Source organism: Phacochoerus africanus, chromosome 1, assembly GCF_016906955.1.
Source record: "Phacochoerus africanus isolate WHEZ1 chromosome 1, ROS_Pafr_v1, whole genome shotgun sequence".
Lineage (NCBI taxonomy): Eukaryota > Metazoa > Chordata > Mammalia > Artiodactyla > Suidae > Phacochoerus > Phacochoerus africanus.
In genome coordinates, this window is record NC_062544.1 from 191,323,763 (window position 1) to 191,338,293 (window position 14,531).

Here is a 14,531-nt window from a genome sequence, read left to right on the forward strand (position 1 = left end):
GTGTAGGCAAGTACAGGCCAATGAATTCTTTCCACTGACCAATACTTTGATCTCAATATGTGTGGAAAAAATACAGCACAATGTCTCAAAGACTTTTCTCCATTTGAGATGTCCTTAATTATTATTGAAGAAGAGTTCCCTGATATTCACTCCATCCCCTTCAACTCCACTCCACCAGGAGACAGAGTCATTTTCTTTAAATGCAAATGCTGCTCATCAATCTCCCACTCCAAACCCTTCACTGGATCTACATTGCCCTTAGGAGAGTGATCAAGTCCCTGGAGTGCACTTTGAAGTCCTATCTTTTAGGCAGTGTCCACCTTAGCCCACCCTTTCCCTTGCCCACTATGCCCCAGCCCTCTGCCTTCTTTTACTTTCTCAAATCTGGCATGCTCTGGCCCAACTCAGATCTCTTCCATCCTATGTTTATGCTTGGAATTAACTACCCCCTCTAGCAATCTGGTCAGCTCCCACTTACCCTCCATATTACCCCAGGATGCTCTTATTAGTCTCATGTGTCAGACCAGGCTGGACAAATGCAAGGGGCTCTCACAGCACCCTCCCCCACCCCAGCACTTCCCCACCAGAGCACACAGTTCAATTAGGGTTAAGCAATTATTAGGTAGTTATTCATTCAACATTTGTTTTCCCCATTGGATGGACTGAGTCAGTCCTGGAACAGTGCTGGCCTGTGTGACCTTAAACTTTCTTTTTTCAGTATTATTATTATCCTTTGATGTCTGTGAGTTAATAAATGAGCAGAATGAGAGAAACAGAGACTGTATATTTCAACAGGCTTGGCTATAAAGGGGGAGACAAGAGCTAGGGTGGCAGCTGGAGGGCGCTGTGTGGTTGTCATAGTCTGTTCTCACTGGGTAACAAAATACCATAGACTGGGAGGCTTAAACCACAGACATTTATTTCTCACAGTTCTGGAAGCTGGAAGTCCAAGATAAAAGTGCATGGTTGGTTTCTGGTGGGGGCTCCCTTCCTGGCTTGTACATGGCCGCTTTCTCTCCATGTGCTTACATGGCAGAGAGAAAAGAAAGAACCAGCTCTTTGGTGTCTCTTCTTTCATGGTCACTAATGCCATCATCAGGGCCCCATCTCCAAATAGCCTCACACTGGGGGTTAGGGATTTGACCTACAAATTTTTGGGGGAATACTATTCCGTCCATAGTAGGAGTTAATCGAAGACTATTTATGGCAAAAAGTCCAAAGCAGGCTTAACATACTGATGATACATACCAGCAGAGAGGGCAAGGATGAAGCTTCAGGAGAGAAGGAAAGAGGAGAAAAGGACTTTGTTTAGGAGGGTGCTTCTCCCCCTGTGATGCAGAGGAGGGCCAAAGGGCATGTGCAGCCCCACCCTGACTTTTTCCTTGTGGTGGCAATGAGCTAAGACAGTTCCTGATGCATGACTTCTCATTTCCTTTTTGAAGGAACATGCAAAGGTACCTGCTGAGAAGCAGGGAGAGGGTTCGAAATAGATTCTGTGGAGAAAAAGGCAGCTGACTCCCAACATACCGCCACAGAGTGGTGATGGGTCAATAGAGTTTGTTCACCTTGGCGGTTTGGAGGTACCCAGTGCTTGGTGTTATGAGACGTTTCTCCACATCATTCAGCATCTGGAGTGTGAAGCAGAGAAGGAGGACCTTTACTGAAAAGTGGCTGATGTGGGAGCCGTGGATTGAATTGAGAACATGTCACCGGAACCCAGAGAGGTTCATGCTAAATGATGGCCAGTGTCACATGGCTGGGTGGTGGTGAAGCCAGGAGTAAATTCTGTTACTTTTTGGCTCCAAAGCCATGTCATGTGCTTTGTTTCTGAAGGATAAATTTTGAAAAGAAAAAGTTGTTCGCTAAAGATTCTGACGTAGCTAAACAGGCCTAGAGAGTGAACACATGGCCATGAATAGAGCTATACTTTCAGGAAACCAGAAGCTCTTGCCCCCTCCCTTTTGCCTCCTGTTGACTGAGGCCGAAATTATTTTTTCATTCCACAATTAGAGGTGCAAATATCTCCTGGGAGAGGGTCCCAGGGACCACTACAAAGTATATCTGCTACATTTTGGAAAACCTGACAGAATCTTATCAATACCCTGACCAGAGCAATTACTCACAATTACTAAAGTTGCAGCTGCTTTTACAAGCCTTTCTGATTCCTGTAAATGATCCATGAAGTTCCCTGGAGACCTTAGCTTGTGCTGCGGCAGAGAAGTCAGAATATGGGGTTTTAGGTTGCATAGCCCTTAGGGAGGGGGACAAAACATGGAGTTGTCTCATGCTTTGCCAAGTGACTAGTGATCATAGTGGCCATTTAATGAGCATCTATCAGCTTATTGTAGCTTATATGGGGTGGGGGGACTTGCCACACAACTCCAATGGCAGAGCTAAAAGGGAGTCTGATGCTGGATGGCTTCCCTCTCCCACCACCCCTCTGAAAGTCACTCCTGTGGAAGAGCAGGTATCCCAGAGAGGAGCTGCACAGGCCTGGGGTCAGAGTTAGTGCTGGGTAGGAAGATGTCGCCCTCAGGACAGTGCTCCCATGCAGTGGGCAGACCCAAGATATGGAGGCAGAGGGCAAGTCTTGGAGCAGGACCGGGACCAAGCCAATCTCTGACTTGTGGTAACTTAGTTAACATTTGCCATCATTACAAGGGTAATACACATTCTTTGTAGCAATGTTGGAAACCACAGAAATGTGGAAAATGGAAGCTATTTCCATGAACCCGAGAAATACTGTTAGTACTTTAGTATACTGTGTCTTTGCAGTCTTCTTGCTCTGAATATACTTTTCTCATTTACTAATATTGGATAAACATTTTCCCACATTATTAAAATTCTCCTACAATAACATTTTTTAAATGTCTGCACAGTAGTCTAAAATAGTGAAAGAGTGAGCTCTAGCACTTATCAGGTCTGGGGTCAAATTCCAATTCTGCCATTTCCTGACCTTGTGATGACACTCTGGTATCAGTTAGCCCTCCACTCTACAGGGAGAGTAAAAGAACTTTCTCCCAGGTATGTTGGGTCAATTATATGAGAAAAGGAATTGGAAGCCTTTGTCACAGAGCTGCATACGTGCTAACTACTATCCCTTCTGGAGTTTATTCTACCCATTCCCTGTTCTCCAACATTTAGGTTTTCCAGGTTTTCACCATTACAAATAACAAAAAGTGAACACCATTACATATAAATCTTTATGGTGCTCCATGATTATGTTTTGATGTGAAATTACTAGATCAAAGGATATGCAAAGTTGTACACACTTGACACACATTGCCAAACTATTCTTCAGAGGATGTGTATTGACCTATAATTAATTTGATGGCCCTTTGAAAGAGCTGGCTATGAAATCAGGAAGTGATGATGGCTTATGAGTGGGGAAGCAAGAAACAATCAGCATTTGTAGATTGACCCCAGAATGTGAGACCTCCCAATTTCTGGGCAGACCTGCTGGCCTCTCCTCTTCCACTTAAAGTCAGGCCCAAGGTCTGCCCAGGGAGTGGCCTGAAAGGATGTGATGGGCAGTGAATTGTACTGAATTGAAGACAGAGGAGATTAGAAGATAGTGGAAAAAGTTTAGCTGAACAATGAAAACAAATCCATGATTTGCTTATTTGATTATTGTGGTGTGTTACTAATTATTTCCAAGTACTTTTTATATATTTTTAATTTTTAACGCATTTTTAAATACTACTTCCAAACTGTAATTAACTTATACTAACAGCATACAGATATAATATTGTGGGATGTCAAGTATGTTGAATTTTCACACTGTGACGATCCTTTATTCTGAGGTTATGTCCTTTCTACTTTTTTATGTGTAGTTTAATGTTCTTTTAAAGTTAAAATGATGGTACTAATGAGTAGGAGGGTATTTTTAAAGTATTTTAACCAGCAAATAAGAGCTGGCCACCTATATTCATCTTCTAATTTTAACTTTATATTTTATTGTCCCCTGGAATCCATATGTTGGGAAGCTAATGTCCAGGTGACACATAATCTAGTCCTTAAATTTTCATTTGTCCAACCAACATTCCATGAGTGGCTGCTGAGTGCAAAATGGACAGGAATCCTTCCCTTGACTCAGAGATTATGGTCTTTACATTAGTGTAACACTATGGAGGCTGTAACACTACAGGCTTTGGGGGTGACAGGCTGTAAGTAACAAAGAGCTGGGGGGAGTATGGGGATAACAGTGCATTCCAGGGTCTCCAACTCTTTTAAAAACTTTATTGAAGTAGAGTCAATTTACAATGTTGCGTTACCTTCTGCTGTCCAGCAAAGTGACTCAGTTATACATGAATATTTGTATTTTTCATATTATTTTCCATTATGGCTTATCATTCGATATTGAATATAATTCCCTGTGCTATACAGCAGGACCTTGTTGTTTATCTCCTAACTCTTCTTAATACTTAGAGGAATTGCTTGACTCATTATTAAATGTTGGAGCCCCCGGAGAAATAAAACTCACTATAACAAACACCTCTCATAGTTGCAAATATGTATTTTGGAAATTAAAAGGGCAAGAATACAGGTAAAATAATCCATATAAGACAATATCTATCCCTGAAAGCGGGAGAAATTAGTGGTAGACTTAAAAAATATATTTATTAAGCAAATTTGGGTAAGGACACACATAGGAAGGAAAACCAATGCTTGCGTTCATAAAACAGAGACATGGAGAGCTATAGTAAATTATTTTAACATTCACAAAAACCTTAAATAAAAGGTTTGTCACAAAGCAAAATATCACTAGTGACACTTAGGATATATTGAAACAACACAAATAGACCAAGCTGGAAATTCTATACAAACCTCAAACACAGCAGGGACCAGTGAACCAGGGGATTATGCTGTTTGAATATATTTATATGACCAAGTGCTCTTTAATCCTAAACCTACAGAGATAAAAGTGAAAAATATAAATATTTTTGGTATTTGAGTCAGAGAAATGTTCAGATTTGAATGTTTAAATCATAGAAAATCTTTCAACCTATACTTCCCAAACATTTTCTCTGGGACTGGAAGGCAGAAGAATTCTTCTGGAAAGAATATCTGTGATCATTTTGGTGGAATTTTCTGAGTGTTTACGTGAGGCATGCTTTTTGCCAGTTCTGAGGGTAGTCAGCAGTTCCTGGAGGGTATGTGTCACAGTATAAGTTATTAACTGGTGTTCCAGCCAATATCCAAGCAATTGGGAAGGACACAAGCATGGCAGTTTTTTTTTTTCTTTTTTTCTTTTTTAGGTGATGGTAATTCTCTCACGCAAAATTGGTAAGCTTCAACACCCTGCAAGAGTCTGCAATCAAAAGGAAAACCACAAAACAGGCCTCATACAAACCTTCCCCATTACCTGCTTCAAACAGAGTATTGTCATAAGTTAATACAACCAGATTCATTTAATGTGAATAAATAAGTGACATAAGCTTAGAGCAGTTAGCATTTGCCACCAGCACATTGCTTTCTGTTGGTTTTGACATGCCGTTCATTCTTTGGATAAAAGATATTTGTGTTATCAATTTGGTGAATTCACCTTGGTCACTAGTCATCCAGATAATTTTATATATCATAGCTAGTGTTGTAATTTAAATTGCAAAGAAATCATAGGAGGACAATTAGGTAATGAACTGTGAATGACACTATCTTTATCTTTTAATGGCATTATTTACACTAAATACAGTGTTTCTGAAAGCAGAAAACTCTATTTTCTTCACTTAGACATTGTGACAAGAAATTTTGATATATGTATATATGTATGTTATGTTTTAAAGACATAAACATATTATTAAAAGGTAAGGGAGTATTTTCAGGCACCAGTCTTGCAAAAAGTCTCACAGCTTTATTTTTCTTATGTTAAGTTCAAGTAGGTCAATAAATGAAAAACAGCAAAAAAAAATTATAGCTACAGTTGTCAACATTGAACTGACAATTGTAAATTGTAATGATTTCAGCTTTTTAAAAAGGCATTAGAGTGAAAAAACTGGAATTTCAAGTCAAATCCCACCACACCAATGTTCAATATAATCAAAAATTTGATTATAAAGAAATGATTTCCAAGGTCTGGCCAGACACTGGAAGTGTTTATAATTCTTACTGCCACAAAACTTACAATTTTAAATAATTCATGACAATGAGTGTTTTCCTAAAAGCAATTGTTCAAAAGTTCATTTGCATACAATACTCACTTCCTATAATGAAAATTATCCAACCCTTGATTTTATGACACACTGTAAGATGTGGTGATAAAAACCTCAATTCTAGGTAACCAGAAAAATGGAAACACAGATTATAACTGAAACGAGTTCCTTTACTTTGTTTACATTAATGAAGAATGCACTAGCAAACATTAACTAATTTACAAATTTGACTGTTTTGTATGGGAACAGCCCATTTTGAATTTATTCTGAGTCAAATCCACAACAATACAGAGAGAGGCACAGCACAGTGTCAGATGGAGATGTTTACTTCATAATTTGAAGATATTATACCATAACACACAAGTGACTATGAGCTCATTAAGGATAAAATCCTTGGCTTATGGGTCTTTAGAGCTTAGAACTAACCAGAACATGTACCAAATGTGAAATGATGGACTTTTAGGAACAATTTTGCTCATATAAGTTCCTCTTTTCCCTGAGTCTTAAAAATTTATGGCGTATAAGGAAACTAAGAAGTTACAAACAATAAAAAGGCATCAGTGTAAAAGAGAAATTAAAGATCCCTTTCTTTAAATATGTGCTCTGAGTTCCAGTGAAAGACAATGGTGATCTTTGCTATGGGAACTACTGCCTATGAGTGAGTTAAGCTGAGACCATGGACATGAGCCAACAAGAAAGTGTAGGGCCATTGAATAGTTAAAAATTAGATTTGTTTTTCTCCAAAGCCATTAACTGTGTGATAGAAGTTAAGCCTTATTTTGCTTGTTTCCTCTCAAGTGGGATGTATTTGTAGACAAAAACTCTAAGGCATCAGGAAATTGAATTACGTCTTTGAGATTTATTGGGCCCTATTTAGGACAATAATGCTAAATGACCTAATTAGTATTCAATGGGCTTATATGAATCAGTATTTAAAAAAATATATTGATGTGCTCCCAAGAATTAACTGAATAATCACTTTGCTAAAGTTGTGTACTTTGACTAAATTGACAGTATAGTTTGTTTGTTTGTTTGCCTTTTCTAGGGCCGCTCCTGCGGCATATGGAGATTCCCAGGCTAGGGGTCAAATTGGAGCTGTTGCTTCCGCCCTTCTCCACAGCCACAGCAACACGGGATCTAAGCCGCGTCTGCAACCTACACCACAGCTCACAGCAATGCCAGATCCTTAACCCACTGAGCAAGGCCAGGGATCAAACCCTCAACCTCATGGTTCCTAGTCAGATTCATTAACCACTGAGCCACGACGGGAACTCCGACAGTATAGTTTTGGCATCAGGAAAGATTTCAGAAATATTTCTCTAGAGAAATTATTCTAATTATGATTCCATTTACTTTTTTCTAAAATAAATAATCAATTATTTCAGCATAATCATCTTTACTTTGGTGGGGGAAAATATCAATCATGGCAATAATTGCCCTAACTGGCTCCATAGTTCATGTAGGAATTGCTTATATGACTTAATATTGCAGGAGACCATGAAAAAAATCATTGTGGAATATTATATTTAAATTGCAAAGAATTGGGAGTTCCCATCGTGGCGCAGCAGAAACGAATCCAACTAGCATTCATGAGGACACGGGTTCCATCCCTCACCTTGCTCAGTGGGTTAAGGGTCTGGTGTTGCCGTGAGCTTTGGTGTAGGTCACAGACATAGCTCAGATCCCATACTGCTGTGGCTGTGGTGTAGGCTGGCAGCTACAGCTCCAATTAGACCCTAGCCTGAGAACCTTCATATGCCGCAGGTGTGGCCCCAAAAAGACAAAAGACCAAAAAAAAATTGCAAAGAATTGACTATAAAGGAACAATGTGAATACAAATGAAAATTTTAGATTTATAAACAAAATAAAATGTATAATATTTAGTTGAAGGTGCCTAATCATTCACAATTATGAGTAAGAAGGAGACTAGAAATCCAAGCCAACATATCTATCAGCTAAGCAGTGAGATGTAAATAGCATAATTAATTTGGAGACAGGACATGACATAGGCATTTTGAAATAAATGGCTATAAGATTTTTTTGAAGTTTTGAATATCAATAAGCAGTAGCATTTAAGGGATTCTGAATTTTTCACCATTTGAAAAACTGCTATGTTCACTAAGTTTCTGTAAACGTTCCAGTGTAAGTTATAAATCAGTTCTTTATTCACAAATCAAAGATTTATGATTGGCTTTTAAGTAGTTTTGTAAAGCCAAGTAAGGTAAATTGTGATTTTCTATAATTTTTACAAAGTCTCATTTCCTGAATAGTCACACATGTAATCTGGCCTAATTAAAAATATATGTCTATTTTATATCCATTTTCTTCCAAGCATAAATTTTGACATCAAGGTGTAATTTTTAGAATTGATTATGCTAACACTCTACTATGCTAATTTCACTATATAACCATTTCAGGGAATGAATATTTATTTTTAAACATTTTAAATAAGATTCTCAATAATTTTACAGATACTCTAGAGCTGCATATTCAATGTGGTAGCCACTAGCCATAATTTATCTATTGAACAATTGAAATATGACTAGTGCAACTTGAAGAACTGAATTTTAAATTTCATTTTAAAATTAAGAACTCATAGTTGTCTTAGCTATTAGAAAACTTTGAAGTGTGTTTGGACAACTAAGGTTTATGAATCTACTTTTTCTTCTGCAAATTTATGAAACTTCAATAAACCAAGTACTACTGATGAACACCCACTGCCCAATTCAGGTGAGCTGAAAAATCTAAAAACAAACCAGATTTCAAAGATGTTATATGAAAAAAAGAATGTAGAAATGCTCATTAATAATTTTTGTATTGATTACTTAAGTACCTTGCATTATATTTCTCTTGGACAGCACTGATCAGGAGCTCTATGAAAACTGTTAGGTTTTAAAAGTCATGTTTTAAATGTTTTATTTTAATGCCATTCTTTTAATCAAACATTTTCATCATTATGAAAAGGAAATCAGAGTTGGAATTTATCCAGTAGGAACTGACCTGTTTGTCCTCTCTATACTTCCTCCCTTCTCTGAATTGCAGAGCCCTTGCTAGCACCAACAGCAGAATGCAAAAATCATAAGCAGTGAATATGCAGAAATCATGTATGAGAGCACTGATGAGTGTTCAATCAAATCAAACTGTTCACACGTTAAAAATTCTGTCTTTTCTTTCCCCCAATTGTTTCCAGACCTGCGTGTCCCTGATTCCAAAATTAACCTTCAACTTCCTCTCAAGTTCTGCTGTGCTATGGCTTCTGGTTTAGAATAATAAGCAATGACTTTGCTGAGCAATGTGCTTGGTCATGTATTAATACTAGATTCTGTCCAGGCCCGAGAACTTTCATCCTTCAGAGTGGAGAGTTTCCTCTGTGAGAAGGGCTCAAATCCCAGCAGTTTGAACACCGCCACCCGATATTTCTTGGACATGATGTTGTACAGAATGGGGTTGATGGCCGCACTGAGGTAGAAGAGGACAAAGGACACGAGGTTGCAGTATTGGCTGATCTGAGCAATCTCCACAGAGCCAGGCTCCAAGGATTTGGAAAATAAATATCGCCCTACATGGAAAGGCAGCCAGCAGAGTATGAAAGCAAACACCACTACAGCTGAAAGGACAATGAGAAAGAGAATGTCAGTTAAAGAAATGTCATAGGAAATCACATTCTATTTTGAAGACATGGTTTTGTTTTGATTGTATGCTATGACCTTTGACTTCAGAGAAATTTCATGTTCTGCTCTTCCCCATTTCTACATCTTAACCAAGATTGAGTCTGTCTGGACCAATATTTCAACTATTTTTACTGAACTTCCAAGTCATTTCTATTTAACCATATTTTGAGTGATTTTGTGCTTGAGTTGACATATTGACTCAAGTGACTAGACAATCTCTTCACAATAGTACATCATTTTATATGTATTAGAGCAAACATATGAGATAATATTGTTATACTCAACCATAGTTATGTATCAGAGTTTGCTTGGGCACAAATTCCTTGGATATAATACAGACTCACTAATTTGAAATCTCCAGGAAGGAGGTCAAGGCACCTGTTTTCTTTCCTTTTTTTTTTCTTTTTAAAGTTTCACAGAGGACTGAATATTCAGTCAGGATTGAGAGTCATTGATATGAATAATACTTTTCCACCTACAATAAATATAATTAAGATATAAAAGGCCATAAAACCAAGTAACATTATCATCATCAGATCTTCATTTTGTCCATGTAAGTTAGCTTTTTTCACAATCTCTGCATTTTTAGATTAAGTTCTTAAAATTCAGAAATTAGAGGAAAAATAACAGAAGACAATATTTTAGTCCTGGCACCACTTTAGTGATTCCCTTCCAGTTCTTAAGGCAAAGGAAAATTGATATTGGTGTTGAGACACCAGTGAGGATAATTAACAGCTTAAAAAGAAAATTAGAGGAAATCATTACGCTTATTCTCAAAACTAAGTTGTGCAGTAGTGACTGACTGCCCCAGAAGCAACATGAATATTAGAGTCCCCTGGGGGGCTACTAGAGGTTTACAATCTATTAGTCATATTGTGAGAATCACTGGTCCAAAGAATAAAAAAGTTTGACATTCTTTGAATAAACTCTATCATTTCGATACACAGGATTCCAGGAACTGTACAATTACAATATAAAATCATCTGGGAATGACCTCTAAGAAGCAATGAATATGCAAAAAAATACAAAATGTTGACTATGATATCCAAATGATAAAATGTGCAGATTCTGGTTTTGAAAAAGCAACTACAATTAATATTTTGCTTGGATGTTAACACACTTTGTATTACTTCACTTGTATTAATCAAACACATATACTTAAAGAAGTTGAATTTATGTAAACACTATTCAGCACACTCGTGTGTGTGACACTGCAACCAGATGTTCTCTGTCCTATTAGCTACCACGCAAAAAAAAAGTCTCCTTTTCTCATACTGGAAGCCTGCATATCCTGGCTTATACTAGCCTATCCCACTTGGAGAGACAGGTAATCATGAAAACAGAGACTCCAGAGCTGATTTGCCTCTGACTTCCTTAAAAGCTGTATAAACAGCATCAGGGTAAACTGAATTGATGTAATTATCTGAAAAATTCAAGTTAAAAAAACAAATCACAGTGCTGAAAAATGAATCTTCTCTGACAGAATTATCCACAATGACCATGTTTTGGTTAAATTTACCACTGAACACTTTCTAGAGTCAATGCCTGTTTCTCCCCTCCCCCCAACTCCTGCTTTTCTTAATGCAACTTGGATATCTACAAATTGAGGCAGAAAGCTTAACATCACCTTCAACACTTAAAGACCACAATAGGCTCTTAAATGAAAGATCTCAGTTTTGTAGCAAAGTTTCTGAGCTGATATGAAACATATTTTAGACAGAAATACAGAGGTGGGACATCCATGAAAGAGAGAAGGGAGAGACAAGAAAGAGATACAAAGATAGAGACCAAGAGTCAAGACAGAGATTGGGGCGGGGGGAGAGAGGTGGAGGGGGAGAAAGAGAGACAGAGACAGCGAAAATATTAGATATATAGAGAGCGAGCGAGCAAAAAAGTAAAACTGAAAAAAACAAACAAAAGATAGACGGACACGCACAAGACAGAAACTAGAGACCAAAGAGAGTTTCAAGACAAACAGAAGAGGCTAATTGAGAGACTTACGGGGAGAAACAGACCTAGAGAAAGAAGGGAGAGAGGTAGACTCAGGGAGAAGAGAAAAGGCACGAGGAGCGGAGGGGACCCGGGAGAGAAAGCTCGAGGGCGCATTGAGACCTACCCAGCATTTTCACGGTTTGTTTGTGGTTCTGGTCCCTGAGCGAAGAGCCCACCGCCGCCTCGCCGCGCTTCCTCCGCCAGAGCTTCCTGCCGATGAGGCTATAGAGCACAGTGAGGCAGAAGACAGGCAGGAAGAAGAAGACGCTGGACACCCAGACCATGACGGTAAGCAGCCCGGAGCGCACGGCGAACTCCGTGGCGCGGCACTCGTTGGTGTCCCGAGGGTCAGTGCCGTTATCATGCTCCACTCCGACCAGCACGAAGATGGGCCCGGCGCTGCAGAAGGCCACGGCCCAGATGACCAGGATGACCAGTTTTACCCGGCCCTTGGTGACCACTACCTTGGCCCGCAGCGGGAAGCAGATGGCGAAGTAGCGCTCGACGCTCAGCGCGGTGATGGTGAGCACTGTGGCGTAGGTGCAGCTCTCGCTAACGAACTGGAAGAGTTTGCAGAGCAGGTTGCCAAGGTTCCAGGGCCGGTACTGCCAGAGGCGGAAGAGGTCGAGGGGCATGCAGAGGAAGATGAGTAGGTCGGAGAAGGCCATGCTGGACAGGTAGAGGTTGGTGGTGGTGCGCATCTCGCGGAAGCGTGACACTACCAGCATCGTGAGCAGGTTGCCCGCGATACCCACCACGAAGAGCGCCACGCAGGTGGCGGTGACGCCCGCCAACAGCGGCGTGGGGAAGAGCGGCAGCAGCTCCTCCACTAGCGAGTCGTTTTCAGGGGGAGCGTCCCAGCCCAGGTCTGGCAGCGTGAGGTTGGGCCCCGGTTCCTCGCTCGGGGTCGCGTTCCACATGCTTAGGGCTCTGCTTAACTGGCTCTTGGATAGGACCGAGAGGGTGGAGCCGGCTGGTCCCAGAGAAGGTTCTCTTAGGCGCGAAAGAGTGCAAGGGAGTATCGGGCGCGGGCTCTCAGGGAGGATGCTAGGAGAGGAAAGAGGGAAGTGAGAGGCAGCAGCCGGGGAAAGGTAAGACTGAGAGCCTGGGGCGGGGAGGAGGGTGAGAGACGGAGGCGGGAAGACACACACACAGTGGTGGTGAGATGAGCAGTGGGCCACCGCTCTTTCTGGCACCTCCCTTCTCTCCCCCACCTCCCTAAGTCCCTCTCTCCCAACCCAGCCTCTGGCTGGCTTCCTCACAAGTACCTGTCACCGGAGCAGCACGGCCAGCCCTGCCCCGCCTTTGCGCTCTTGCTCTCTGCATCTCCCACTTCCCAAAGCGTCCTGGTGTGTAGGCGCCGCACAGACCTGTACTGCTAGGCTGGAGCTCGAGTAGCTCTCTCCCTAAGCCTTGGGTTCTTCCTGGCTAGTGTGGCCTAGGAGGGCAGGTCACACCTCGGGATGGGGGCGGGGACAGGGGGGGTGGGGAGAACATCTTCAGTAGCCGGGACCGAGTTCTTCCTCAACAATGAATAGAGTTTACTATGGATCTGGTGGAGAGACTTGAGCGTGGGTGCACAACCAGGCTTGGAAAAGGAAGGGAGGACGTTAAAAAAAAAAAAATCTAATGTTTGTGTCCCACCTGAGAGGAGATCCATGCTCACCTGGAAAAAGCCTCAGGCAGTCCTAGAACCTATCATCCATCGTGTTAGCCCAGAGAAGCAGGCCCAGAGACTTAGGGTCGTGGTCCAAGGTGACACAGTGAGTTGGAGGCTCAGGTACTAGGCTTGAATATCCTATTCCCAGCCAGTGGACTACTAAGAGTGAAGGGGCAAGATGTGTGAATAAATTCTGTTCCGAATTCAAGCCTCCAACTCGATGGTGGTAGGGGATATACTATGTAGGATATTACTTTTGCCTGCTGGAAACCTGAGGGGGTTGGTGCTAAAGGGCGTGATGGCTTGTGGTGGAGGGTGATAAAGGGGGAGAAGCAAAGGTTATAAGGCTGGCATCTCCAGGGTGCTCGGTTAATACTCTTTGAGGTGTGGTTGAGAGAGATCAGCCTTTAGGTAGCTGTGTTTACTTGGGCAAGTCATCAACCTTTTTATTTTAAATTTCGAGGGTGTTGTGAGGACCACTGGGAATGGATTTCAAGTGTTGAGGACAGAGTTGGACTGTAAATAAATATAGGCTGCGTTACCATTATTGGGGTTGCTATTGAGGGACAGGAGCTGCCCTCGGTGGGAATGGGTCAGAGGCTTCCGCTACGCTGGCGAGGTGACTCGCCTGGAAGCTCCATGTGCTTTCCCTGGCTGGAGCAGAGAACTGACAACGGAAGACACAAGACTGACAGCTAAGCACGAACTCACTAACCCGCCGGGCCTCTTCTAGCCGACCAACTTGGGGACAGCCCGGGAGCGCCTTCAGCACCGCGGCCAGCGACTCGCCCCTCCTACGGCGCCACGCAACTCTGAGCTGAGCCTTCCTGCCCTCACCTTTTTCAGTTCGCGTCTCAGCACCTCTTCCTTTCAAACACAGACTGGTATTAAGCGGCTGTGCTGACGGCATCTATTCACGCTCACTAGCCCATGACCTAAACAAGGATTCATTCACTGTGTATGAGAGAAGGGTTTTCCTGAAGCATTTATTAGTGCGTTTGCACATGCCTTTGACAGATGATTTACATCACTTCTGCCAACTAAATTGTTAATGCTTTA

At 41.4% G+C, this 14,531-nt stretch overlaps 1 protein-coding gene across 1 annotated transcript; it reads right to left on the minus strand.

The window, feature by feature from the left end:
• Positions 1 to 8,820: 8,820 nt before the first annotated feature.
• On the minus strand, positions 8,821 to 12,815 carry GHSR (growth hormone secretagogue receptor). The gene is made up of 2 exons (XM_047755273.1): positions 11,937 to 12,815; positions 8,821 to 9,756 (listed from the first exon to the last, which is right to left on the minus strand). Exons 1-2 carry the CDS (start codon positions 12,730 to 12,732, stop codon positions 9,452 to 9,454), a joined length of 1,101 nt encoding a protein of 366 aa, XP_047611229.1. The 5' UTR covers positions 12,733 to 12,815; the 3' UTR covers positions 8,821 to 9,451.
• Between the last annotated feature and the right edge of the window lie 1,716 nt (positions 12,816 to 14,531).

What these genes read in the sequence shown, in the direction of transcription:
- GHSR (XM_047755273.1), bottom strand. Translation starts at nt 12,732, where the DNA reads ATGTGGAACGCGACCCCGAGCGAGGAACCGGGGCCCAACCTCACGCTG. An exon ending in ACAAACCGTGAAAATGCTGG is followed by an intron (nt 9,757 to 11,936) that starts GTAGGTCTCAAT and finishes TTGTCCTTTCAG; the next exon opens with CTGTAGTGGTGTTTGCTTTC.